The 27,942-nt window shown below is 39.0% G+C and overlaps 1 protein-coding gene across 7 annotated transcripts in view; it reads right to left on the bottom strand.

The window, feature by feature from the left end:
• ABLIM1 (actin binding LIM protein 1) overlaps window positions 1–27,942 on the bottom strand; it is a 212,664-nt gene that overhangs the window by 8,146 nt on the left and 176,576 nt on the right. For 3 of the 7 annotated variants that reach the window (XM_075504483.1, XM_075504482.1, XM_075504485.1), the window contains 10 exons: window positions 25,805–25,840; window positions 24,355–24,484; window positions 14,059–14,163; window positions 11,678–11,725; window positions 9,245–9,391; window positions 6,946–7,040; window positions 6,715–6,811; window positions 4,476–4,537; window positions 4,108–4,168; window positions 1,845–3,113 (listed from right to left, as the gene is read on the bottom strand). In XM_075504483.1, coding sequence (XP_075360598.1) covers window positions 3,076–3,113; window positions 4,108–4,168; window positions 4,476–4,537; window positions 6,715–6,811; window positions 6,946–7,040; window positions 9,245–9,391; window positions 11,678–11,725; window positions 14,059–14,163; window positions 24,355–24,484; window positions 25,805–25,840 — 819 coding nt within the window. In that variant the 3' untranslated portion in view covers window positions 1,845–3,075. The other 4 variants (XM_075504489.1, XM_075504484.1, XM_075504486.1 and 1 more) reach the window with 4 other exon arrangements.

Below are 27,942 nucleotides of genomic sequence, written 5' to 3'. Positions count from 1 at the left end.
TTTTAACATCAGAAGAAATTCAACCTAATCAACTTCTGTGCAGAACTAGGCAATTAAGTTCATTCCATTGTCAACAATTATCCCAATGAACTTTTCAGAAATATAATAAATAAGATTCAGGCATCAATGAACACACCACTGAGTTTATTGTAAGTAATAATAATTTAAATAACGTGTGCTTACATACCAATTGTAAGATATGATTCTTAGGAGATTCTGACATTTTCACAATTGTACAATTAAGTCTATGCTTTGAATTACATTGTTTATGTTTGATACTGGAAACAGCTACCATATACAGCATTATAGGAAACTAAAATGTAACTTTTGATATTTAAACAGGCAGAGTTTAAGTCAAGGTCTACGGTCATAAGTACATTTTATATTTAGATATTCACAACAAGGCAAGTCTCAATCTGGGGTGGCAGGATGCACAAATTCTGTCCTTTCTGGAGAACCACTTGGTAAGATTTGGTCATTCTTAAGTTTACTAATTTTCACTTTTCACGTGTTTCATGCTGACTTTGAGTTGGCTTCTTTTACTTTATCAGGTTTAAGCTAGTGTTGGACCATTGACATGAATAAAAATACTGCCAATTCACACAAGCTGAGGGTCTGGCATCACCTTTATAAACATCAACAGAAAGTGACCTATTATCTCATGAAAATTCCCATAAATTTTATCACTAATAATACTGACAGAATTTGTCACCCAAAATAACATTCCAAATCACTGGGTGCATCAACAGCAGTGGTAGCTGTAAGAATTTCTATTGCACTGAAAGACAAATTATTTGGAAGAAAAAGTAGTATCTCAGGAGTTGGGGATGTCCCCAAGGTCTTATTTATATAATATATAAAAACATTTGTTAATATACATTGCACTGGGGTCTCAGCTTATAAAGCTAGGGTTATTGCCTTGTACAGTTTGTCTGGGGGTGACTCGGAAGCACAAGTAGTAATCTGGTTTGCAAAACGAGCTCCTCACTTAACTGAAGAAATGCTGATCCTTGTAACTTTAGCAAAATCATGATTTCTCGGAAGGTTCACCAGCAATAGAGAAACTTGTAAGATTTGAAACACAGCCCTGGTTGAATCCCCTCTATATATTATGTTCATTTTTGACTCAGACATCTCTAGACGTAGCTGCAAAAGCGTTTTAATTTAGAACTTAAATTACAGTCAGGTGACATTGCCTCTTTTCCCAGTAAATCTCCTGAAGAATTTCTTATATAGGGAATTCAACATTATTGAAAAGTGTCAGGCTAAGAGTGCTGAGAGCTAAAGAACGGACCCAGACAGACATGGAGGTATCTAACTTCCAATTTGAAACAAAGATCCATGTATTTCATTACTTTTAAAATTAAGACAGCCTCAACAACGTGTTGTGAGCCACAATATTCTGCATCACTTTTCCAACCTGACAGATCTGAGACTTTTCTGTTGAGTTTGGCCTGATGTTTTGGCTAGTGGAAGCTTGACAGAGAACTAGCTACGGAGCATCTTCAGTATCTTTGTTTTGTCTCTGGAAAAGCCTCCTTAACCCAAAAAGCACACCTAGGCTGCCTTCAGCCTGCCTAAGTACTAACACCTGTAACAGGCAAAGCCCAGAACAAAGGGAGAGGTTTAGCACATAAGGAGCAGGGACTGAGGTGAGGTAAAGAAAAACAAGGGAACTAAGACATTTCCCATATTTTATCTGCATTTCACAGTCAAATCTTCACTGTCTTGAAGGAAAGTGAATAACATCTGCACTTGCCTTTGGCTCCAACATGTTAGGCATAGATACTCCTCTGTCCATTCTCATTCCAGGGACATGACCATCCGGAAGGGACTGCATCAGATACAGGTATACATCAGACACATAGGTTACACACACAGAGGGTAAAGGCACTCAAGTAGCGGTGAAAACAAAGGTGAATTTGCCCTGAGACTTCCTTCAAGTCTTAATATTTAGTCTTATCATATAGAGCATTGCCATGGCTGCTGTTTACTACTTCTCTGAGGCACGCAGAGGGATTCTTCGATCCTCTCTGCCACCACGGCCTTCTCCCACTGCTAAGGCTGGCAATAGCTCCCCACTGAGCCTACCAACATCACCTCCCAGGTGGACCTGGGGACCCCAAGAGAGTGGTGGGCCCTTTCCCACCCCAGTGACTAAGTAGGGTTCTTCTCTGGACAAATATGCAGAAGCAATAATTCAGATCCCACCCAACAGCATACAAAGCACTCTTACACCTCCGGGCTGTCCTTCCTGTCACTTACTGTATCAGCTGAGGGGTTTTTTTTTGTCTCAACAATGGGAAATTTTTACTATGAATACAAATAGGGATAGGGTAAAAAGGTGCTGTTTTGACACAAGTACTGTTCCTAACAAAATAATGTTTTGAGCACAATACATGGACAACTCCTCTCTCCTCCCACAATCTTATTCTCTTTCCAATCATCATGATTTTGATACACCATTAACAAAATTATCCAATAATTAAACCCTTTCTTAAATTGCCATTTCATATTGTGATCGTGCTGAGGAGCCAGCCAGATTCAAACCATTCTGGAAAAAATCCTGCGGACAGGATTTGCAGTAAAAGGGTTCATATTTGCAAGCACACCTCTTACTGGCTCATCTGTGATGGCAGCACTGTAGAAAACTATTGATCAGCCATCTTGTCTGGAGAGCAAATTCCAGGGTAAAAATGAGGACTTCAAGGCTCCTGGTATGGGAGAAAATTGCCTCCAGATGAAACCTTCTATATGTCTCTGGGGTCAGTACTAGAGAGGCTGAAAATAAATCCACCGTCAGCTGTCCAGGGAGGACTATTACAGGTAACTCATATATCAACAGACAGTGGATTTTACAGAGCGAGTCACAGAACTGGTGTGAGCTGTCTCAACCCAGCTCTGGGGAGGTAACAAGGAGGAATCTGAGGCTGTGCCTGCTTTTTGTTGATAGGAGTCTACATTGGTGATGATGCTTAAACATGCAGGAAAATCAAAGCTATTGTCTTAAGAAACCCTTCCCTGTTGCAGAAATTCAAACTTCAACAAGAAAAGTAGATGCTTTTAGTTCTGTCGTCAGTTGATTGATGAAAACCCGTACTCTACCTGGAAATCTGAAAAGCAAAAGAGAAATCTCATCAGCTTTCAAGTGTGGAAGAACAGGAATCAGTCACAATCTGCCAGATAATCCTTGTGTCTTCTGATCTACCTGATCTTTTCAAAATCCCACCTGATTCTCTAAGGCCAGCAATCTTCCTAGTTTTGGACTTAGTTTGTAAAGAGTTAAACACTCCAAACATTGCAGCCCTTTTCATTTCAAGCAGCCTTCTCATTCAGGAAAATCAAGTCACTTTGGAAATATTAAAAGACACAAAACCACTACCAGGTGAATAAATAGCCAGCTAAAATTCAAATGTGTAGAGCAGGATTCACCTCATCTAACCTCTGCCATCAGGTAGCTGTCTAGATTCCTCCATAGTCTCCATATAAAGAGACACAAGCACTAACAGAAAACGCCTGACTGTAGGGTATCTAAAATAGTTGGGATCAATCTCATTTTGCAGCTAACTAGCCTCTCTCTCTCTCTATCACAGCTCAAACCATTTCAAAACATTAACTCTCAAAGTTTCATAACTTTCATAAATATTGTCAATTTTTATTAGGCAATGACTGATAGCACATCTAGCTCAAAGTCATAATGAAAATCATGAGCAGCAACGGGGATTAGAAGGCATTATCCTCCCTTCTTCACTGTGGCACATTCTTTCAGACTGTGCATTGGATTTTCAGAGAAAGAAAACACCATAACAGAACTCAGTATATATTGCTGATAATATACACGTTACCTTCTTTCCATTTGCACCAATGCTAAAGCAATCCCTTGGTATAAACAAGGATCAGCTCCACATAGCAGATTTAGCAAAATAAACCCAAACTTTTTAATAGGTATTTGCAGAGTTTGAGTTAATTGTTGAGTTTACCAGAGGAAGTTAAAATGCACTAAGCAAATACAAAGTAACCACATCCACAACCTTAAAATAAAAGAGCAGAAATTATCATGACATGTTCAGTAATGAAGTGGCATGTAAAAAGGCTCCTCAGCCTTACCTCTAACACCACCACTCACATCCCCATAACTGTTGTACTGACCAAAATCTGTAGACACCGGCTGTAACAGGAAAAGAGGGACATGCACATAAATTCACAGGTCATGACTTCACAAGGAGGTTGGTATATGGGGAGTAACAAACTGCTTTAAGCCTTTTTTCCCCCCTCAATTTTTACAACGTTTCTTGCATTGCTTTCTTGCCTTTTTAACAATGTAGTTTGTGGGAAGGGAAATTATTTTTTGTGTGACTTCAGATGGTCTTACAAGAAAGCTTGATCAAAATGAAAATCCAATACAGGTAATATGGAAATAAATACCATGGATAATTAAAGCCACCTTTCGCTTCTCAAGATCGCCATCTCCTTACCCTGTGAAGTCCATTTTTTCCATAGCCAGGGAGAGAAGAGGTTTTGGAGGCTGAAGCATGTGCTGTTGAATGAGGAAGGGAAAAATCTTTTACTGGAAAAATCCCATGGAAACTCAAAAACGAGAACATTTGAGGAATCAACTAGCATAAAAAAACCCCAAACAGTTAAAAGAGCTAAGCATATACATAACCAACCGAGACACACTGACTTTAAGAAACTAACATCTCAGCCCCAGACTCACCACAACCTTCCATACAGTCTGTAAGTTACATGCAGCTTTATCATGCCATGGTGGCAGGTCATCAAGAAGGGACACTGATTTTCCCAGGCTCAAAATCAAAGTGGTCTCCACTGAATTGAAAGTAATGCTCAAGGATCAGACAACAGAGCAAAATAACTTTTTAGTCCTTAGCTAGATAAAGTATTGCTGTGCACCTTATGATGGGACCAAGATAATGGACAAGGAGAATCCAAGATCAGCAGTGTTTGACTGGATAGGTTCCCTGTTAAGTGTCCCATGCAGGTCCATTCAATTCCACTCTCCTAAGTGGCACACATATATCGTAGCCTCTGAACCTTTCATGAATTTTCTTTCTATTCTTCCTACTGCAACTATTATTGCACTCATGCTCCCAGCTTCTGCTGCTGCACAAGCCAAGATACATATGACTAGCACGCTCCATTCTCTCTGTATTCACGTGCTTTAGCTTGCCATTTTTTGCTACAAAGGAGAAAAGGCTATTAGTTTTGGTCCTGTAACACTGTAATTGACAGATGTTTTGGTAGTGACTTCACCAGGAGAATGATCAGAATGGGCAGTGCTGAGTGAATTCAAAGAAGTTTGAGAATCTGGCATTCTGATCTGAAATTATAGTTATCCTGTACATGATGTGACACTTTTGAGAACATGACGTGATTTAACAGACCTCTGTGACTCCTGCTTTCATCTGAAATGAAAGTGAAATAAAGTATCCCAGGGCATTCAACTTAGCATTTGCACTGACCTCAGAAATTGCACGAGCAAGATAAAGACAATGTGGAAATGTCAAGGTTGTGTTTTCAAATACAGATAAAAAGATGGATAAATAGAAAGACTGTCAGCATAATGATCAATAGCACCTCTGGAGTCAATACAGCCCCTTCAGACAAGATCCTCCATATAAGAATGCAATTTTTATTTTTTTAAATGTTATTTTTACCACAGAAGGGCAAGGAATGTAGAACTTGAGGCACTGTTGTTGCCCGCAACAAGCAGCTTTGGGAAAGGTACCACTGATTCCACAAAAGACAACTGGTGACTGCACTGATTGTCACTGCAAAGATGGATGGACACACCTCCAATAAAGGAGTTGTCCAACCTGTGCTAAGGTTAATAGAAAAATCATAAGCTTTGAGTTGAGCAGGTAGACTCTGGCCCTGTAAACATTACAGGTAGTGAGGGAGAGCCACAGACATTCTCTCCAAGACCATAAATAGCGGCAACACACTTATACAAGGAACATGAGAAAAACTTAGTTTGCTTGGCAGCTACTCCAGTGGATGACTCCAAAGAGACTCATCTTGTCCCTTCTTGGCTCGAAGTACAGCTGCTGTGCTACAGTGACTGGTGGATGAAGAGAGTAAAATAAAACCTCCAAACCCTTCTCTGGAGATCTGAGGCGGCCACAGATGTATATCAAAATGTGCAATGAGGCCAAGAATCTAAGCCACCAATTAACCAAAGTTGACTTCTGTGCTTTTGCTCTGGAACAGAATACCCCCAACCAAAATGTCAGCCAAGGCCAAAACACTGGCTGTTTTTGGAATATGCAGCCCCATTGGTAAATGTTGCTGATTTTCTGTCCCTGGAAGGAAAGACTAAACAGTGATAGGAACCATCAGTTTAAGCAAAATGTGTTATTGTAATTTAATAACCCAGCCTATTAGCATATGTGTGATGTAATAGTCACTGAATAGTTTACCTCCCTCCTTATCTATATCAGAAGATCTCTCTCCTCAAAACTGCCTGAAAATCCTCAACCTCGTATTCCTTCTAATTAAAAAACAACTACAACACTCCTCCCCTCACCAAAACCAGCTAATGAATTAGGCCACTCTTTCGGGGCATAACATCACATATACACATATCAAGCGGTCTTCCCAGTGGTCTCTCTTCTGGGAGACCACTTGATATGTGTATATGTGATGTTCATTATTCACTGTTGGTTCATTATTAGCTTTATTGCCTACATGCATTACCTGGAGAATCGTAACGACTGGCAGAAAGGGCTGACCTATCGCGACTCTCCTTTTCCATCTCTTCTTTCAATATCAATTGTCCCAGACCAGAGTTGAGCTATAAATGGCAATTAAAAAAATATATCAATAAAACAAAGCTGATCAAAGCATTAGTAGAAATTGCTTACAGAAAACAAAGGGGCATTTTTTGGATGGTGTTCAGAAACAGCATGAAGGCAAGCTTATAACCACCTTCATGAGCTGCTCCTCCTGCAGTTGCCGGCGTCTCTGTAGCTCCTCATCATCTTCCTCTCTTCCACTTGATCTGCGTCTCATGTCAGCTCCTGCTTCCATAAAACCACAGTACAGAGAGAGCTTTGTGTATCAGTTCAACCGCAGCTTGAAGATTTCAATGCTAGAAAGTACTGGTCAGTTTGATTTGCTGAATAAACAAAGCAGTATTTTCTGGCAGATGCAAAAGACTTTTTAAAAAAATCACCCTTAATAAAACTCACTCAGATAGCCTGCCCTACGGCTATCAGGCTTCTTATAAAACTAACAAGAAGTTAAACTGCACGTGGGTTCCCAACCAAGCAACAGTCCTGGATACAAAAGCCATTAATCAATGTAATAGAAAAAAGGAGCTCAGATTGCTAGTTCTTAATGGCACCAGTAACTGTACCCATGGTTGAAAACAGAAAATCTGATTTACATTTATACTTTTATCCAGACTCAGAAAAGCGAATCTGAATTAACACTTCAAATGGAAAATTAAACTACATTAGTCTCCTAAATGGACACTCATATTTGGAATAAACAAGGCATCATTTTTAGCCTAAAATGAAGCAAACTAATTTGTGTTCTACATAAGTTTCTTACTTTTCCTTGAATAATCTTTATTTTCTTGAATAGTCTTAAGAAGTGGTCCAATTTGGACATCAGGACACTTCCATGAATACATAGAATATGATATTTCTGCAAACATTTAGACAGCAGTTGTAGTTTTTTCTGCACAGGCTATATCGTCATATAGTTATTCACCGATCTTATGCTAGACAAACTCAGTGTTTTATCTGAATGAAGACTAAATTTGGCAACTAAAGTATCAGAAGGTTTATATCAATTAAATGTTTTGTACAGCAATGTTAAATTGATGCTAATACGGAGAGAGAAAAAAGTTCTGGAGAAATTATTTGTTTGTGTTTAAAGTATTTATTATTTTGTTTGGTGTCTCAGGCTTTTGCAATACTTTTCAGTACAATAGCAGTAATACTCATTTTTTTGACAGCTGAGCTCATTCTAGCTCTGTAAGCAAAATATCACACTCAGAAAATCAGATGACAAGCCGATAAACCTGGGGCTTGTGGGTTTGCTTTTTCGTGATTAATCTTGTGTGATGCCTTTTCATTTCTGAATAAAATACATCCATGAGCACATTTTTATCTTTATAGTTTCCACACAGTCCTGTTTAGTTTCTAAGGTGTAACAAAATCACCTGATAGCCAATATACAAAGCAGTTTTACAGGAAACCATTAAAAGTGGTCATCCACTTCCTAGAGACTGAGCTGAGAGCCAAAATTTCCAACAAAGGCTCCACCTCAGACATATGGCATAATAATGCTGTAGTTATCACAAGCATTGTCAGGAGAGTTTCAAGTATGTTGATCACTGTATGTTCATCACTGTGACTGTAATGTTTGCCGGGTTGCAATCCTGTATAATGGACATTTTCAAAAAATTGCTGCTGCATATGCAGCCCCTTTAATTGGTCATTGAGCTCTCCCACCCTGTGTCTCCTCTCCCAGCACTTCTGTGAAAATCCCATTGTGCTGAAAACCGTACATTCCTTCACAGAAACCTGAAACAGGCAACCCCTTCAGCGTTTCAGACATGACTTCATAAATGAACCAGGCTAGATCGCTTATTTTATGCTATGGGGGTCAATAAAAATTAACAGAGGAAAAAAAAATACAAAGCAAAAAAAAAATTTTAAATGATCATGCACATGATTTAAAGAAAAGAAAAGAAAATGAGATACCTGTAGTGCAACAACACAGAAGAAAAATACAAAGTCTGTAGAAACAGTAACTCTGAAAATCAGGACTTTTTTGTCCATTAACTATTCCACTTCAGTCATTGCTTCTTGCCATGAAAACAGTCATGTGGTTGGAAGCAATCATATTTTCTGTGGAATATTTGCTATTACCTTAGGACTAAAAGATTAAATAGACAATAACTGAGAGAAGTCAGGCTTGTGTGACACACCACATTTTCTAAGCTACTGCGTGGGAGTTCACATAATTTGTCTATGGGTTAATATCTGTGTCACCGATTCCAAAGTCCTTTACCAAAACCTCTTCTACTCAGTGCTATTCAATAGTTTGAAATTCACAGACACTCAGAGGTCTCACCAGAAGAACTGCACTTCGTGGTGAACACCTGGAGTGGACACAATCTTCACTACCCATTTTTACAGCTCCAGTATTAGCCTACTTTGGTTACCAGTACCTTTTAAGCTGCATCGCTTGCATCTTTTTTTTTTTTGCATACCTATGGCCGCAAGGGAGGGAGGACCTGGCCAGTGGTCTGTCTCAATCTTTGGTATCTCGTTGGGTGCTGGTGCATGAGCTGCTGGGAACTTGGAGGACTTGATGATATCCTCGGAGGACTTGCTCTGTGCTGCCAAAGCAGCTGCATCTAGATGGCAATCAGGGAACTTAGCTATGTAATAATCTCTATCAATATAAAGGTCTTCCTTATTTTGGCAAAATTGTATACTTTACAAGAAGTTAAGTTTAAAAAGCAAACATTTTCATGTTTTGCTTTTCTAATTGCAATTTGAAGCAAAGTAATGTCTTTCTCTTGCCAAGAGACTGGAATCAAACCTTCTTCTCCTCCCTTATCCCCACCCCCAAAATAACCCCAAATCAGCTTTATATTTTACTAGGGTTGCACAGTGTTAGAACGGTTAGGCAAGAGTAAGAAAATTCAATCTAACAGTATTTGCGAATATATCCAAAGGACAGCTGATCATTAATGAAGATGAAATCAGATTTATGTACTGATCTGTCTTCCCTCTAGGGCAAGAAAACAAATAGTTCAGAGGAAGAGCACTCATTTTAACTCTACTGATGCTAATTATTTCCTATGCTTCTCTGAAAAGCTGCAAAACAAACAAAAAAAGAAATCTGAAACAAATATGTTTATTTAACCAGTGGATTTTTTCTGCTGCATGCCCTTGCTTATTAGCATGCAGTAGTAGTAAAAGCAGATGTGAATTTATTAATAAATACTAAACTCCAATCAGATCAACTTGGCAGGGAAAGGCACTTGCAATGAAATGAACCTCACCAACAAAATATCTCAGCAGTGGAGCATCCACTTAAGATTCCAGTCTAAGCCTCTTAAAAGCATGTGATGTGTGTTATGGCTTTTACTTCTTGACATAAAGAAAAAAAATCCAATAGGATTCATTTTACATTAAAACCAGCCTTAACTACCTCTTATCTGCAAACTGTTAGCTCAAATCACCTTCTCTTATATGAAGCTATCGTATCAGAAGCCAGAATTCTGGACTTTTTTTTCCTTTTCTCTTTTTTTTAAACAGAAAGACATCTGTTAACAAAGTGAAGCATTGTGTTGCTCATCCAACATGTTCAGGGTAGTTTAGGAACATCAGTATTAGATACCATTGGGAATTCTGAGCATTGTATGATTGGAAAACTCTAAGCATAATTGCAGGTATGGAGGAAGCTGGTCAGAGTTTACAAAAGCATGACTTCAAACAGTACTTACGTATTAGAATTGGTGATGTCAGTGGTTAAACATTCACATGTTAATGGGAGGTGAGGAGATACATTAAAACCATAAAAATAAACAAAAATAATGTTAAGACTTTTTCCAAAATAAGCATATGGTTTGAAACTTAAAAAAGAAAGGGGAAAAAACCCTGATGTAAAACCACAGCAGTGTTATTTGCAATGCTCACTCCTGAGTACAGAATGGACTTCCAAGGCTTTCCTAAAAATCTCAGCTCACTGGCTCTCAGCCAACTGCTCTTCTAAACCCCACAGAGTACTGCTAATTTGCTACTTAATCCTAAATATATTTCAATCGATAAAAGGTCTGCAAAGGGATGCAAACTCCAAGTTTTAAGAAGTGGGGTCATCCATCTTTCACCACATTACATAAAAATCATCTCCTATTCAAAGTTTTCTATTCACAGCAGAAGGGAAGAGTGAACACACCCTATAACTGGGACCTTGCTCTGCAGTACTAAAGACTGGCAATGCAGTGGGCTTCTGCCATCATCATTATTTCAGACTTGCTATAACAATGTCTACACCAAAAAGATTAGAGCACTAACACTGCTGTCCAACTCAGAATCCAAACACCTGGAAAAACAAGTACAGTGTATTACCTGAGCTATATCACAGGGCTTGAGAATCAAATTAGCCCTGTCAGTGATAAATCACCTATATTATCTTCAATAATTAAAGATTCTTATTTAAAGCCACAGGTACATTTGGAATTCCAGTCTGATAATAACATCTCCATCTTTGCTGTTGAAATAAATTATTGTACTTTGTCTGTTTAAAATAAGGATATTCCATGAAGTCCCTGTCAGAGAACACTCTGTTGTTAATCCATTTTAACATGATCAGTACTTGTATTCTGAAAATATAAACTTAAAGAAGTGAAATACAGGAAGGCATCATAATGCTAAAAAGACAGCAAAATCCCAGTTAATGGCAATTTTGCCATTAATATCAACGTGGCCAAGATTTAAACCGTATGATCCAAATGAAACAACATGCTTCAAAACATAATTGCTCAGCAGGACATGCAATAACAGCTGTTTCAATCTTGGACTACTAATTTTTAATGCTTACAAAGTAAACACTGAATGCTTTTCACTAGTCTGCATGCCTTTTAATTTAGATGACACTCCAGTTTTGAAACAAAAAGGGAAAGATCATTTACCATGTTGTTTGTAGATTGGTGGTTTTCTGTAAATGTTGACACCTTGATCTGTGAAATTGAGAAACACAAAAATAGGAATATGAAAACTACTTCAGTTGTAGATAAAGATAACTCCAACACTAAACAATAGACAGACCAAATCAAGGATGTAGCACAAGAAAAAGCCAGAAAGCTATTTCTAGTATTATACAAAATCAGATTATTTAAAGAAAAGAAAACATAAGAACAAGTGGAAAGTCAAAGACATGTGGTATGAAGTCCTTTGGAGCTGATTCTGTAACATGTGGATGCATCCAAGTCATGAACCATTCATTTTAAACATTCAGAAGATTATCAGTGGGATAAAAGTTAGAGAAGAAATGCAAACAAGCAAGACATTTCAATGGTGAAGATACAAGCCATTTGGGGAAAACTATCCCAAATAACTTTTGTGGAAAATTGTGCTTCAGTCACAGCAGCTCAATTTTCTTTCCAACTGACTGGCTGGATTCAGCAGGGGAGAATGCAGTGAGCCTACGGTTCACTTCAAAATCCAGAGAACAAAATAGCTGCCTAATACACTGTTTTGAACAGTCAACAACAGCTACACTACAGTGAGTCAAAGGGATGCTTTATGCAGTCTTAACTGATATACTAATTCTCAAACCACAAGGATAGATTTTATTTCTTTTTTGTAATTTTTTTTATGTAAGGCCCACCACATTGCACATTATCAATGTAAATCAGAATAAAAACAGTTCCCAGAACTCAAATGCAGTAAATCTACAGCATGTCTAAAAGATATCATATTTTTACAAATAATAATCTAAGACAGGAACCGGTTTGTTCTAAACTGCCTTCCCACCCAAGGCAACACTTCATGTATTCGGCACAGCTACAAATACAAAAGTTAATCCAAAATCAGTGCTACAGTGCAAAAATCTGTCAAACTCTCATTAGAAGACCAAAATGAGCTACTGGGAACTAGAAAATTAATGTCAGAAACCCATTTGGCTACTTTGTACTGCCTGAAAAAAGTTTTCAGTTACATTAGAATGAAAGATGAAAAAAAGCATTTTAGAAATACATGTTGTGTATCACAGATCCAATTAAAGTGCTACAGGAGACAACTTAGCCTTTGGCATTAAGGAAAGCTAACCCTAAAAATCTATTGAAACAGAGGCAAATCTTCCTCTGCAGAACCCTACATGCTTGACTAAACAGGCAAATTCATTGCACGCAAAGACACTGAGGTATTTCATTCTTCTTCGTGATCTGTTATGGCTACTTGACCAGCAAATAGGTATAAAAATTACAAGGGTAGTCATGCAGTACTTTTGCGCACATCTACACCAGAAAGCTGTAAGGACAGGAACACGGCTCCTTCTGTGGCTGCAGTGTGCCAGCTGAAGAGGAGAGCTCTCCCACCACGCTAGAAATTATTACTCAGAGCTATTCATGTAAGTGCGCTTTAGCTTACACAAGTCAAAGTGAGCTGGGTTAGCTTAAGCAGTTAAAACAGCCTACCTTAGCCAAGCCAGGTCACACTGACTGAAAAAGAAGTTTGCACAAACAGTTTATCTGCCGGATCTGGGGAAAGGAGGAAGAGCAGTAACCTCTGGCCGTGCCAAGGGATACTAGACTGAAGGGGACTTGAAGAATAACTGGATATAAGGCTTTCAGCTAGCACTGATGCAGTCAGAAGACACATGTCAACAACGCTAGGGACATACCACCTTCATCTCATCAAAATCCAAGACAGATGAGCTTCTCCAAGGCTGGAAGAACTGTGCAGCTCACTTTATAACAGAGACTGCCCTTTATGGAGAGGACATCCTGAGGCATACATATCCTTGTGGATCTGCAGGTCTCTCTGAGGACACTGAGCCATTGCACAAAACAAGTAAAGAAATATCCTCATCTGCTTCAACAAAAAGGAACACTAAACTACAACTGCTTGGTTCAAGACTGAACTAAGTCACAACAATCTGAATGAACAACACACGGAATGGCTCACTGGTCAACTCTTTTCTGCATGCCACTGTGAATCAAAACCAACTTCTCCAAAGTTAGCAGAGTTATGCCGGTGCTCAGCTGGTGCAACTGCGGGAAAAATCAAGCCCTATGTAGTTCATATTCAGCTCACGGCCATCAACAGACCCTGAAAACCAAGGTATTCTAACAGTGAAACACCTGACCAACAGAATAGGTAAAAACGACAGTGAAACTCCCCCTCCATTTCTTAACGCACTACCCCTCTCAGCAAGCCCAGGAGCAGTTCCAAACCCTGTGGGTGCACCTCATGGTAAACAGCGTGAAACGATGGAGACAAGACAAAAGTTACAAAGGCTACATTCTACACTGTGACAGGACACCGAGACACATACAGTGCCAGCTCCTACCTGGAACATGGAAATGTTTAGGGGCCTGAGCGTAAGTTGGAGTGAGAGGGCGGCTGTCGGGCCGATAGGGGACAGGGGAGTTCCGACCGCTGGACGGCTCATTGCCTCCAATGAAAGAATGGAGAAAACAAAATGAGAAGAGGGAGAGCAATAAAAAAAAGCAAACCCAATCAAACCCAAACAAAATCGGTGGAATCAAAACCTCCAGGGAGAAAAGAAGTTGAACCAAAAATATAAATACAAACAATAACGAGAACTGGTAACCCTGGTGAGTTTTTTTTTTTCCTGATATTCCTGCAGAGACAAAAATTCACGTTCAGGCTGGAGTTGAGGTTTGAGCAGCTCAGATTCATTCTGACGGCATGCAGGCAGGAGCTGTGTGCTCGCAGCTGGTGATTACATGGGCAGCGTGGAAAAGAAGAATGGAAGGTTACTTGGCAATGATTTAGTACGGAGATTGATATTTGGAGTTAAAAGTTGCAGGCACAGAGCATAGTAGTTGATATGCAAACCCAAAATGAAACCAACTCCCAAGCAGGTAGAAGCAGATGCTGGCAGTTACTACAGTTTCCTAAACCAAAAGCGTACAGAAGCCAGAGATGGAAAATAGCTGTTAGGTCACTTGGCCCATATCGAAAGGCATAACTGTTCTATACACACTCTTTCATTGGTTTAGCTCTCTGGTAGGAAATTTTTGATACAGCAAAATAATTTGTAAAGCAATGCAGCCCATCTGGTGGCTGTGCCCATATCATTGGTTCCACCCCAAATCTCTGTCACTGCCAAATTTGGCTATGGTGACAATACTTCACCACTGCTGATTTAACAAATCTGAATCTAATGTCTAAAAACTTAAAATCCATTTTGTACACATGGTTTGTTCCATTTGTAGGATCACTCTTACAAGGACTATTTCTTTGCCTCCTAACAATCCACCGCAGCTATCCAACAGCCCTGAAAGTTCCCGCGTCTGTCAGGGCAAGAGGGCTGCTGCAGAACCATGCTGGTTGACCCCCAAGCATCAAGACTTAACAGCCAGATATCCAAACACATGACTGTGTGTGTACCATAAAAGAATGTTGCTGCCTTTTACTTTGTGCCATTCTTCACACTAGTGTAAACTTGCACAAGCGAAAACCATCCACGTGGGTGCTTATTTTACATGGGTGTGGGTGACCACGATGGTGAAAAGTAGGGGAGCATCAAACCCCTTCCATTTTTCAGGTATGCACAAGGGCTTAAAAAAACCCTAGAAAAGCTGATTAACAATGCAAGAAAAAAAAAGTGGGGGTACAAGTACTGGAGGGCTATAAAACACAACAAAAAAGAAACTGCAGGCCTCCTTTCAGCTACAGGTTTCCTATGTCCCGTTAGAGGACCCAAAACCTTAGCCTCAGCACACTTCTTCTATATTTGGGAAAGGAAGTCTTCTTTACACAAAAGTTCCTCTTTCACTTGAATGGTCATCTGCCAATCTAAAAGGCACCGGAAGGGAGAAAAAAAAAATGCTCTTTACATACTTCACTGAGAGGGATGTGCCACAGAGGCCTCTGCCAGTAAACAAGTTAATCCATCTGCACATACATGTTTTAAAAATTACATGCACAGTTCAGGGGGTTTGGCTGGACAAAATTTGTCCAAAAGAATGCATGTGCAAAATTCTGTATTTACAACTTGGATATTTCAGCCCTGAATGACTTAATGTACATGATATCCACCAAACATGATGTTCTTTCAACCACATGAGTTGATGGTGGTTTTCTATTTTGCATGCAGCGATGCTGAGCTTCTGGACAGGTAACAGTAAGTGCTAAGTTTACCAACTCCGAAAAGCAGTATGAACAATTATTTAAAATGATATTGTCATATCTCAATCTATGGTCCTTTACTTGGCAATTCCAGTATTGTGTTCTACTTGTCCAGCCTTTGAAATACCGTGATGATGAAATAACTAACTTGGTTAAGCTGATTTTACTCATGTCTTTTGTTTCTATTGAGAAATGATGAGTTACTTTTCAGCAACATCATTGTTTTATAGGGAAAAACACATCAGTATTGAGATGGCCTCAAGATATAATTAATTCTAAAATTTATAACCTTTATAGAGACATGTCATTCTGCCTTTCTGCTTCCACTGGCAATTAGTATATTCAATGAAAGAGAAGAATCAAAAGGGATTTATTGACCTGTGGACTGTCATAACAGAGGAGTCATGAGTACATTTTACCTGTTAGGAATTGGTAGTCAAAATGTGGACATGTTCAGTTTACAATGCCTCTATCACCAACACTACAAATAAAGGGAAGAAACTCTTCTTACACTCACCTCTTTATCTCAACTAGATGCAACTAAGTATGCTCACATCCATAAACGTACACTGGCTAATCTTGTATCTGGTACACAGATAATTTGTTAATAGAGAACTGGTAATGTTGTATAATGCATACAGTACAAGGCAGACAATTAGCATGGTATCATCCTGCACGTGTTGCTTTACAGATGTCTCTGTTGGCTTGTATTTCCTGGGGTTCCTGTGCAGTCTCTCTCTTCCTAATGACTCCTACTAGTACTGACAAATGACTCTCCTTTACACTTTCTAGGATGGCAGTCTCATTACCTCCAACCACTGCAGGAGGGAATGGTACATCTACTTAGATTCTCATTAGATCATCCCTGAGGAGCCCACTCTAATAACGAGGCTTAAGTGCTGCAGATGCTGCTGTAAAATCACCCACAATTTATGAAAGCAGTGCCAACATCTGCGGAACCTGCACATGCACACAGGAAAGCAGAGCTGCTAGCCTGCCTGTACCTGCCTCCCAGGGCTTCGTGGCCGGCCTGCTTGCAGCTTTACATAAAAGTAGGGGCTGTGCACACTCTGAATTTGGGTTCCTTGCTGTGCCTGCACAGGAAAGTCTCTCTTACTATCTCATATATGCCAGAACTAGTATTAACTCCACAAAGCAACAAGAGCACTCCAGTTTGCCAACCCTGTAGGGAAAACTAGTTCCCACACCCCTGGCATGAAGTTGAACGTGTGTATGTGTGTGTGTGTAGGTGGGTGCAGGATGTTAAGAGATAACGGAGTAAGTTCAATATAAAAATCAATCACTTGAGCACAGCAGTCTCAGAAGTGAAACTGAGAAGCTTTTTTCTTTCATTCTGTTTGCTCCATCAGGTAGTTCCCATTTGCTATAGCTCGATTTGTTAAGCAGGTTCCCCTAGCAGTCACGAATATAATTGCTTTCCTATACACAGCACAGTGTAATGCAGGTTCCTGCTGCCTTCTGAAGTGTTCACCACTGGGCTCACTGTGTGATTCACAAGCTAAGTTCACAGAATCAGGCCAAAAACCCCATATGCAACCAACACCGAGCCTTCTGTCAACTTGCAACCAACACTGAGCCTTGTGTCAACTTGCAATTTAGTTGCTCTACTTCTGAATAGACATAGGAAAAAAAGCCCAACAGCACCTGAAACCCTAAGTCCTATTCAGGTTTTGTCAAACTATCATTCATCATCTTGTCCAGACGTGTAGCCCTTATTTCCTGCACAAAACTGAAAGTCATGAAACAGCCAAAGCACGTCTGTTTTCCAGAGCAGAGCTTTCAGCTGCATCCACAAAACCCTGGGAATAGTTATCACACACAGAGAGCATTTGATTTGAGAGACCTGCCTCAGGGAAGGAAAGCAGGAACCTGTGAAAACCAAGGCCCGAATTCACTATGAAGGTGGGTAGATTCCTTATGGGAAGGTCTGCGAGCAGAGGAATACACATTACTTTGGAGCTCTTTTTACAGGGAAATCTTATGGGGGCTTTGCAATATTCTTGAATGCCTCTGAAAAATTCTAGGCATGTGAGATGAAATCCTGGCTCTCAATGAGAGTTTTGTCTCTGATTTCAGTAGGGTCAGGGTTTCTTTCATTCATGGACTTGTTTTGATTCTTTCATAGCAAAGACAGTACTTTATTGAGACAAGACCAAATTCAATGGAGAGTCCAAATGAGATTAAATGAAGTCTAAGCTGATGCTTACACTAGCATGTAAAATTTACACCCTATTCCAGCTCATTCAACATATATGTTACATCAACAAACTCTCACTAAGACTTTCTGAGGCATATTTAGCCCCTTTACTCCTCAAAGTTCTTTACATTCGGCCTTGTCTACAAGGCTTCAGCATTATGCTTGTTTAAGCATTATGTTGTATGAAAACACACTGAAACTGGTGTAAATGTCTACTTTTCTGGCTTGATGATACAAAATAACACGGTCATCGTGTCGTACGCCACTTTCATTATCATTATGCTGTTTGGAAATTATGCCCCTTTACCAAAGCAGTTTTGGCTTGATCCTCATTCTCTGACTCCTAAAGGAAAAAACCACAAAACTATAGCTTTATGAAATTTTTCTTACAAACTTACACCAAGTTCACCTTCCTGCTAAAAGTACAAGTGGCTTTGAGAAAGGCTGACCAAATAAAAAGGACATCACGATGCCTCTTTTTTGAATCACTGCAAATGTATCTATCACATCTAATTAACCCCTACAGTGCTACAGTTCTCATTTCAGATATATTCACAAGGGTCTAATTCCCTAGTAGACACAGAAATGCTACTCTCAAGGTAAAATAATGCAGTTCTTTAAACTTTGAAAACAGACACCTAGAATATCCAAGGCAAACCCATATGGGTAAGAATATCAGGGAGTTGCATTAGATGCAGCCATTGCCAGAATAATCTCCCTTTTCTGCTGCACAGATGTAAAAAGGGGGTACTTGGACACGTGGTATGCAAGGAGGACAAATGAAGAACCATGTGGGAAACCCGGATCAACCTCACCAGTTGATAACAAAGTATCTATTTATGACCACGAAGTAGTGAAGAGGACGCACAATATAGTGCAACTGGACTTGACTCAACACTACAAGAATGTTAACACCCCCCTCCCCCCACTCCCCACCCCCCCCCGAATTATATACTGGGCAAGCTATATTATCTCTGCCTATGAAAACACTTACACCTACATGTTGTAATAGTAGAGAGGTTTATTTAACAAAAATATTACCGGTCCCTATCATCTTGTCTTTCTTTAAGTGCACGTGCACTGTTAGTACATATATGCATATATACACTATGTGTATTTTCAGAGTATATCTGATTAAGACCTATCTTCCATCATACTCCTTTTTCAGGACAAGCCAGAGCTTGCTCTGACTTAGGGAACATTATGAACATTTGTTCATCTAAGGTTTTGTGAGCACTTTGTTGATCACTTAACATGCTGGAAAAATTACAAAGGTCTTCAGGCCTTTTGACCTCTTGTACCTTTCAATACTTTGTAGTAATGGGAAGATAAAAACTTTTCCTAAGCTGTTTCAATAGCTACTGTTTCAATAGCTACTTATCTTCACCTTAAACAAGTCAGAGAAATAATGATGATTTTTATCTAATTTAAGTGTAACATAGGATCTTATTGTATCTTTTCCTGCTATATGGGACAACCTTCTGTTACCTCACAGGTACACAGACATGGAACAAATCAGTACCAAATCCTTCCATTTGATAGTGTTAATACATTAACACCCATAACTTTTTCATTATGAGATGGTCCTTCTCTGAAGCGTCTGCAGTGTTTCTCATGTCACCCATCCTGCTGGGACTGTGGACCTACCAATTCAACTCCCTGCAGATCTTATGCACATACCTAACGTCTCTACTTAGCTCTTTTAGCTGCAGCATCTCTTTCTGCTGTCAATGTCCACTGGAACAGTCAAATCCTCTTCAGAGTCACTGCTCTTCCCAGCATGTACAGATGGACAACATCACTTAGAAGCATGGCTTACGTGTGGCTACACCATTCACTGAGAAAACTGTTGCTCATGTTCTTTATTGACTACTACTCTCCCAGTCTGCATGTCATCGGGGAACTCTGCAATAATATTTCATGTTTTCTTCCAGATCATTACCAAAACCACCCCAAATTACTTTATCTGTGTATGTTTTATAAAATGTCTGAGTTTGGCTCAATGCTCTGAGGGAACTCAGCTGGCAGTGTTGAACTGAAACAGTGTATTTTTGGGGTTTTTTGAGTAGTCAAAAAAAGGGATAAAAACCAAAAAGTAATGAAAACCATGCAGATATTCCCACCACATTAACCTAGGTATGAAACTTAGGTCACGTTAAGAAGGTGCTTCTTTCTCTCAACCAGCTATTAAAAGACTACTCTTTCAATTCAGCCACATGAATTACAAGATGTGGGTACCTGCTACTTGCCCCTTCTTCAAATGTACCACATCCTTGGATGCTGTACACTGTCACAGCGATATGAACTTGAGCTGTCAGGAGCTTTGCTCCTGAAACACATAAATTCTCTCCAGGCCTAAGACCTTTATGTAAAATTTTCAGAAAATCATAGATTCTTACAATGTCTTATGCGACATACCTGATAAGAACCATACCCACCCCTTTGTCTACGGTGCTTGTAATCCCACTTGGCCTTTTGTATCAATAACTGAGATACATACCTAATTTACACTCCAGGTAATTCTTTGAAATCTGAAAACAATAGGCATGGATTTCCAATAGTTCTTCTGATTTATCTGTTGAAGAAGCTATTTTCTCAACAGAAAAAGAATGAAAATGCCACTTGAAAGAGTGTGAGCATTAATTCGGATTTACAGCAAAGAATGTTGAAATTGCAAGGATTATGAATTAACTGCATGCTGAAATGAGCAGTGTATCTATTTTTAAGGGTCCCAATCTTTTAAGTTTGAAGTGAGATTTTTTTTTTTATAGTGACATAATAGGAAAGTTGAAAGTGCATGTTAACAAAAATCATCTAAGAAAAGGCAAGAGTAAAATTAGTAATGGTGATCTGAATGCTTGAAGAGCTATAACGTTGAGATCTATTAGCATTTCTTGGAAGTTCATGGCAACAACTTCCTTGCAACTGTTTTTGATTATCTCCAGTTTATGATTATCTACATTAATCAGTGGTGCCAGAATAGAATCTATGTTCAACTTACTCAACTGCCTCTTTTTGAGCTCTTGTAGGTGATAGAAGCTATGACCTTCTCCCCCAACAGAAGAGACAGCACAGCCAGAGAGTGCTCCAATAGAAATAAAAGTAAAACCACATTCACAGAAAGCAAGAAACAAAACTAAAAGCTTATTGAGCTGAATGAGCTCCTTGAAGGGACATAATGAAAGAACAACCCTCCCCCAAATCAAATCATGGAAAATAACAGATTGAAAAAAAGAGAAATGACCAGATCCTCAGGTAGTGTAAATCCCTGCAACTCTACTGCCTTCAGCAGAGTCTGCCAATTCTCACTACTTGAGGAGAGGCCTAGAGATTCTAATTTTACTTTGTTGGGCACTAAATTGCCAATGTGATTTAGTGCCCAACAGTGATTAACTTCCTTGTTGCCATTGATCTTTATATAATCTTTTTTTCTTTTTCTTCTGCATATTTCTGATCACCTTGCTTTCATCCAGGCAATATTTGTAGTCAATATTTAAATGCATGTTTTAAGAATGTGGAAATAATAATTAAATTTGATATGCTAACTGCTGTAGTGATTGTTATGGACTGCTTTAGAAAGAAGCTAAATTAGGCACATACAGGTTCTAAATAGTAAATGATAATGCTTTCCTGTATATTTCTAATAGGTAATTGCTTGATGACTCTTCAACTAGGGCCCTTAGAAACGACATATTTCCTCCGAAAAAAGGACATTATGTCTATTCTAACGTAGTTTTAGGTGTAACGGCACATTTCGAGGCATGCTCAGCTATACAGCCAATGACAACCTTACGGAGATACACCTTATTAGCTTTGACAGAATGCTAATAAATCTCCAGCCTGGAGGGTACTCCCTGAGGAGGCCTGGCTCCTTACCTTTGACATGGGGGATGAAGTGGTGTCGGAAGGGGGAGTTGGGGCGGGAGTCATGGTGAGTGGAGCTGAGACTGCTAGTGCGCAGGTATGACAACCGCTGCACACCAGTAGAGAGCAGCTCTGCGGCAGCAGGGAATCGGGGGGCAGAACAAAATGAAAACAAAGAAAAACAATAAGAGAAAGGCAGGGAAGGAGGCTTCAAAGGAAGAAAAAAAAAAAGCATTGAACAATTAGGATTCTGAAAAGAAGGAAGGAGAAAAAAAAAGGTTAAAGACGTACCAAAGGGTTCATAAATGTTAGACAAAATTACAGGAAGTATTAGAAGAGAGGCTCAGATTTGAACTGCATCGCTCATTTGGCATAACATTTATTGGCTTAACGAGCTTCTGATCTATGCCTTGTTACCAAAAAGTAGCCTGCTACCAGCATGCAAACATCACAAACATTGACGCTCAATTAGTTAAGAAAGCAGCTGTTTTGAAAAGTGCCTGACCAAAAAATGTCAGTCAAGAGGCATGCAAGCTGTTTTCCGTTGTTTTAAGACATTCCAAAAATGCTGCCAACATCAGCTAGGGCACTGCAGGAGGAAAAGGCTGCAAACTTTTTCAAAACTTGTAGCACTCAAATTTTTGAAGAACCTTATGCTAACAATGTCAACACAGTGGTTCACTTCTCTCTCAAGGGCTAGCTGGGAGCGAAAGAGAAGTTATCTGGGGCCACTGGGTTCATTCAGAGAGACATTATTCTTGCAAATAACATGATGATAAGAAGTGCCATTAGGAGAAAAAATGGTAAATATACATGTGCTATTATTCAACATGAATAATTACTGCAGGAAAATTATAAAGTAGCATTAAAAATTACCCCAAAGCAGGGTAGCAAAGATCAAAATGATAAATTCTACAGAATTACTTCTGTGTCATATGAGAAACAGAAACAGGTGAGCCAAAGATGAGATCATCTGAACAGAGATAAGTTTGAACAAATATCTTCCCAGAAAATCCCTCAGGCTGCAAACTTTTGAAGATTTTACATTTGGATCCAAACTCTGGCTTGAGCTCATCCGCCCGTCACAAGAGTTACATAAACAGAGACTGCTTCTGGGGAAGGTCCTTGACTGAACACAGACAGTAAAACTCAATCACAGTAAAGTCTGGAATAGGGCCTGGATTTGGTCATATCCCTGATATGATGGATACAAATGGAAAAATCCCCTCAGAATTGCCAGAATCAAGAGACAGAAGTTTGCAGCTTTTTCACACTTTGAAGTCTCTTTCGGTTTCAGTTGTAATGTCATCTTAAAACAGTCATGTTGTCAGCACTAAGTATCAGACACAATTTGCTTCTGTCCCACCTCCCTTGGGTCCTTTAAATAAGGCATTCACTGACAGACACAATTAGCTGCTTTCAGCCCACCCCCACTAGGAAATGGCTACAGCATTCAAGTTCCACAGTAGTGGCTCTATTATAAATCTTTAATTTTAAAAATGCAGCTCCTATTGTATATGGGCTTTTGGCATCCCAACTGTTCAGCTGTAATCACCAAGGAAGATGGAACTGCACGATTGTATCACTTAATTTAAGAACAGATCACAAGGATTTAATTCATTACCATAAACAATAAAATCAGTCTTGAAAAGTATTCAATGAATAGCATTCAGAGATAAATTTTTATGCAGTTTGGGTGTGGATGAACAGTTCATTTTCATATCTTGCTTTTATATACAGAACCAGTAAGTTTGAATGCACTGGGAACCTGAATGACCTGTACACTTTATATATTGTACATAGAACTTGTACATCACTGCTAAACCAGCAAATGAAGTTTCTGGTTTTTAAATGTTCCCAGGCAATTGCCTATGGCTTTAATTAAGACATCTACCTTGCGAACCATGAGTCTGTGTTTTAAAAAATTACTAACAATATGGAATATCTGGGGGTTTTCCTGCTGAATCTGAGATTCCATGCTGCACCAAGCTTTAAATGAATTGTTTTTTAGGAGTGAGGAATCCTACATTACTGAATTCTACATAGTCAAGCCATAACTTTTGTTTCCAATATGTGATACTTTTCCCAAATTCCAGAATAAAGTTTGTGATTGACTGCTGCAAATTTTTGCTCGCTTTCAGAAACATACAAAGATGTTAAAAATAATTAATCCGAAACAAACCCAGAAGATCCATATTTATGATGTAAGAAACACTCATCAGCCTAGTGCAAAAGACTGCATCAATCAAGAACAAAAAAAAGGTAGAAAAGGAGATATTAAAATATGCAACAATTTTTCAATCCTAAATTTTCCCTGCTAAGAGAAACAAGTGCTTTGCTGCACCACTAACAGACATAATAAAGAAAGAATAGTTTTACATATACTTCTAATGCAGTTGCCCTTACCAGGTCTGTGGAAATGCTGAGGGGAACGTGACATGGTGGGCGTGTAGCTATGACGACTGTACACTGGAGAATTAATGGAGCCCTGACTAGTAGACCTGTGAATCATGCGATCCCGAACATCTTGATAACCCTGCAGAATAGAAGCATTCACTAATAAACGTAAATGCACATTACACATTTTTAGCAGCACTTTACTTTCATGGATCTGAAGACGTCAGCAGAAACTACTGAAATAACAATATCCCTTAAGCTTTCAACCTACTTCATTATTACTGTTCTCTAATGATCTGTTCCAAAGACTTCAATCCATTTTTATAGTCTGGGTCAGAGTTCAGTCTTGGAAGGTTCCAACTCCAGCTGTAATTTCTATTAAATTCTATATAATCCTAGACTTGCCCACATTCCTGTGACTCCATATGGGAAGCTGCATTCAGAGTATGTCTGTGCATTCAGAGTATGTCTACATTCAGAGTATGCAGCGTACTGCACAAGATACATGAGCTAGCCTTCAGCTAGCTAACTTGGAGACCAGCAAGAGTTCAATAGCTGCAGCACAGAGCTCTCTGTGGCTTAATTCACCATTTGTCTCAAATAGCTACATCATTTATTTCAGTATTTAGTATCAAAATTAGATTCCCTTTGTATCTTAAAACATGACACCTTCTCGTATACAATTCAATTTACTTGGTTTCCTGGGAAAAAAAAAGCCAATTAAAAAAACAAACAAAAACCCCTCAAAACAAAGAACGAACCCCCCCCCTCAAAACCCCACAAAGCAAACCAAACCAGGACAAAAGGGACAGGACTGATGTTAATACATGAAGATTTACAAGAAATCTTATAGTCACTTTTTTAACACGTAGCAATCACTACAACTTTTATGTTGCAAAAAAGGAACACTCCCCAGCCCCAAAAATGATAATGCTTCTGCAGTGGCCTCTATTGTATCCTGACAAATGGCTTCCCAAATGTTTCATGTTATTGTGATGTTCAAATTAACTCCTATTGGAAAAGCAAAACCAAACGAAACCATAGTTATGTTTTCTTCAAGAGAGAATTGCAAATGTTTTAGTAGCAAATATGGCTTCTTATTTAGATGCTTAGAGCAGCGTTTTAGCTCATGTAAATCATCCAGCTCCTGAGATCTGAGTCCGCCTGTGCCACAAGAAGGATAAACGTACAAGAACCGACCTCTGCTGGAGAAATGACTCTGCTTTATAGACAACAAATGGGTAGGAGTGGTAGCTTCATTTTTTTGTACAATCTGTCAATAAGAACTTAATGTTTTCTTTTTAGAGTTAATTTTTGTTACGTTTCAATATTCAGAAAACATCTCCATGTGGCAAACAGAGATGGAGCAGACTGATAGCAAAATCAACACCTGCATTTGCTGAAGCGAGTAATTCTAATCACAGTAAGATACTGCCCCCAAAGGTTCCACCAAACTTACTTCTGCAGAAGGGGTAGGTGATAATGTCCTTGGAGACTGCAAAGACATAAAAATAAGGTTACCGAAACATCATTGCATGTGCTGGGCCAGAAAATGGCAATCTAAACATTGCTGCAGATACATGGATATATGGCAACATAAAATGGCAATGTAGAAATTACTGAGGCCATTGCAGCACTGGAACTTGGTTCTTCCACATTGCTCAGGAACTGGTCCATAAATCATTGAAGCAATTAAAGTTTCTGGGAAAATCTTTACAAGCGTGATTAAGTCAGTCAAATATCATGCAACATCATCTCTCAGCCATCTAATCATTGTGGTAATTAAAACATAGCTGTAAAGATCAAAATCAGAAAGGGTTATTAATTTAATAACCATGCCTGTTATGAAGAAATCTTTAAAGTGGAAATCAAAAGTAAATAATCTTAACTCAGAGCTTTGCATGCATCAGAAATACAGAATAACTTCCAGGATGAAGCATGTTTTTTCCTCCAACACACATACTCTGGCAAAAATGTGCTTGTCCTCAAGGCCTTAGATTTCATACCCATGCAAAGGAGTACGTAGCTGTCATCAACAGTTCTTTGATATGATCTCCTTTAAATCTCTGTGTTCTTCCATGGTTACATAAGGAGAATAGACAGGGATTACAAGCGTGCATAATGAAAGAACTGCGCCAAGGCCAGTGGGCAGAAATATGCACAATATTATGAAAAGTTTCTATTACAGACATAGGGAAACTGAGGTAAGAAATACCTTCAGAAATGAAGCGTAAGATTATGCATATGTTGATGGTACCAACAAGAATAAAGGCTACGTATAATTACCAGTTATGTGCCCTTTAATGACAAGACAATTTGAAGCTGGAAGATCAGGATTTAATTATTTTCTTTATGCACTGAACTTCAATATTATTTAATTGCCATAATAAACTGGGCAAGATGATTTTAAATAAGACCACGATTATTATAGAACGATACAGCTATTAAGATAATGTCTGAGAAGCAAAACCGCTGATTCTGGTCTAACTGTTACAATAATATACAACAGCAGTAGTGTAAAATGTATGCAGAGTTTCTGGTAATAAATATCCAGCTATACATTTTGCATTGGGAGACCATTAACTCTCACGGAGCTGGTGACACTGTGAATGCAAAGTATCCAAAAAAGGAGTGACATTTTTTATTTGGGTACAGAACATCTCCTTTTCAGCAAGTTTCCATAAAGCTTTTTAAAGACTGCTTTTGTTATTTTCCATCAAAGCCTTGTATGTCTTTTACATTCTTGCTTTCCTAATCCTTATAACTGCGTAAATTCTATACAGCAAACCACCATTTCATTATAGATCTAACAGCAGCCGCCATAAAAACTTTGCTCTACATGAAACATATCATACATGGTGCTTTGTAGCATCATTCTCCACAAAAACAACTGAGAGCTAATCTAAAACTTTCAATATGAATGAAAAAAGCACATGTTGTGATGTGCGTTCCCACATTTTTCTACTAGTAATTTATGTGTTACTGAAAATAAGCACATTTCCATAATCTGCTGTGGTTGCCTAGATGCTAAGGTAATGGCTACCGTAAAAGGCAGTCACAGGAACCTAAGACTGGGAAGGCATCCCAGAAAGTAACGTGCTGAATCCACGACCAACCTGTCGTGTATTTTTACTCCATTGCTACCTGACATCATCTCATTGCTTTTTGGGAAACTCTGCAGCCAGCTTACTGTTTTATCATGCACAGGTGAACTGTCATATCTCAAACTCTGATTCTGTCAAGGAATGCTTGCTTCTTTGGGGTTTATGAGGTCTTTTAAAATCTGGTCTATCACAGAAGTCTACACTAGTCAGTTCGAAGTACACTGTGCAGTCGACTGAGAACGACTGAGAAGAAACAGCTCAGTTCCAGAATAGTAAACCAGTGGGAATACAGAGTGATGACTTCAGATTAAAAAAAAAAAAAAAAAAGGTCTGGGTAGAGAGCCTGTTCTGACCAAATTTAGAGTAAAACTTCTACTCACTGCAACAGGCTCAATGCTCTATCACTTTGAGATCTAAGGGGCTGCTCTAATACCTGAAGTCGTACAGGTCATTTTGTGCTCTGGGAAATTCCTGCAAAATTTTTCAGGTGTCA

This window comes from Mycteria americana, chromosome 6 (genome assembly GCF_035582795.1).
Source record: "Mycteria americana isolate JAX WOST 10 ecotype Jacksonville Zoo and Gardens chromosome 6, USCA_MyAme_1.0, whole genome shotgun sequence".
Classification (NCBI taxonomy): Eukaryota; Metazoa; Chordata; class Aves; order Ciconiiformes; family Ciconiidae; genus Mycteria; species Mycteria americana.
The sequence above is the reverse complement of the archived record's forward strand: the minus strand, read 5'-3'. Positions and strand labels throughout refer to the sequence as shown.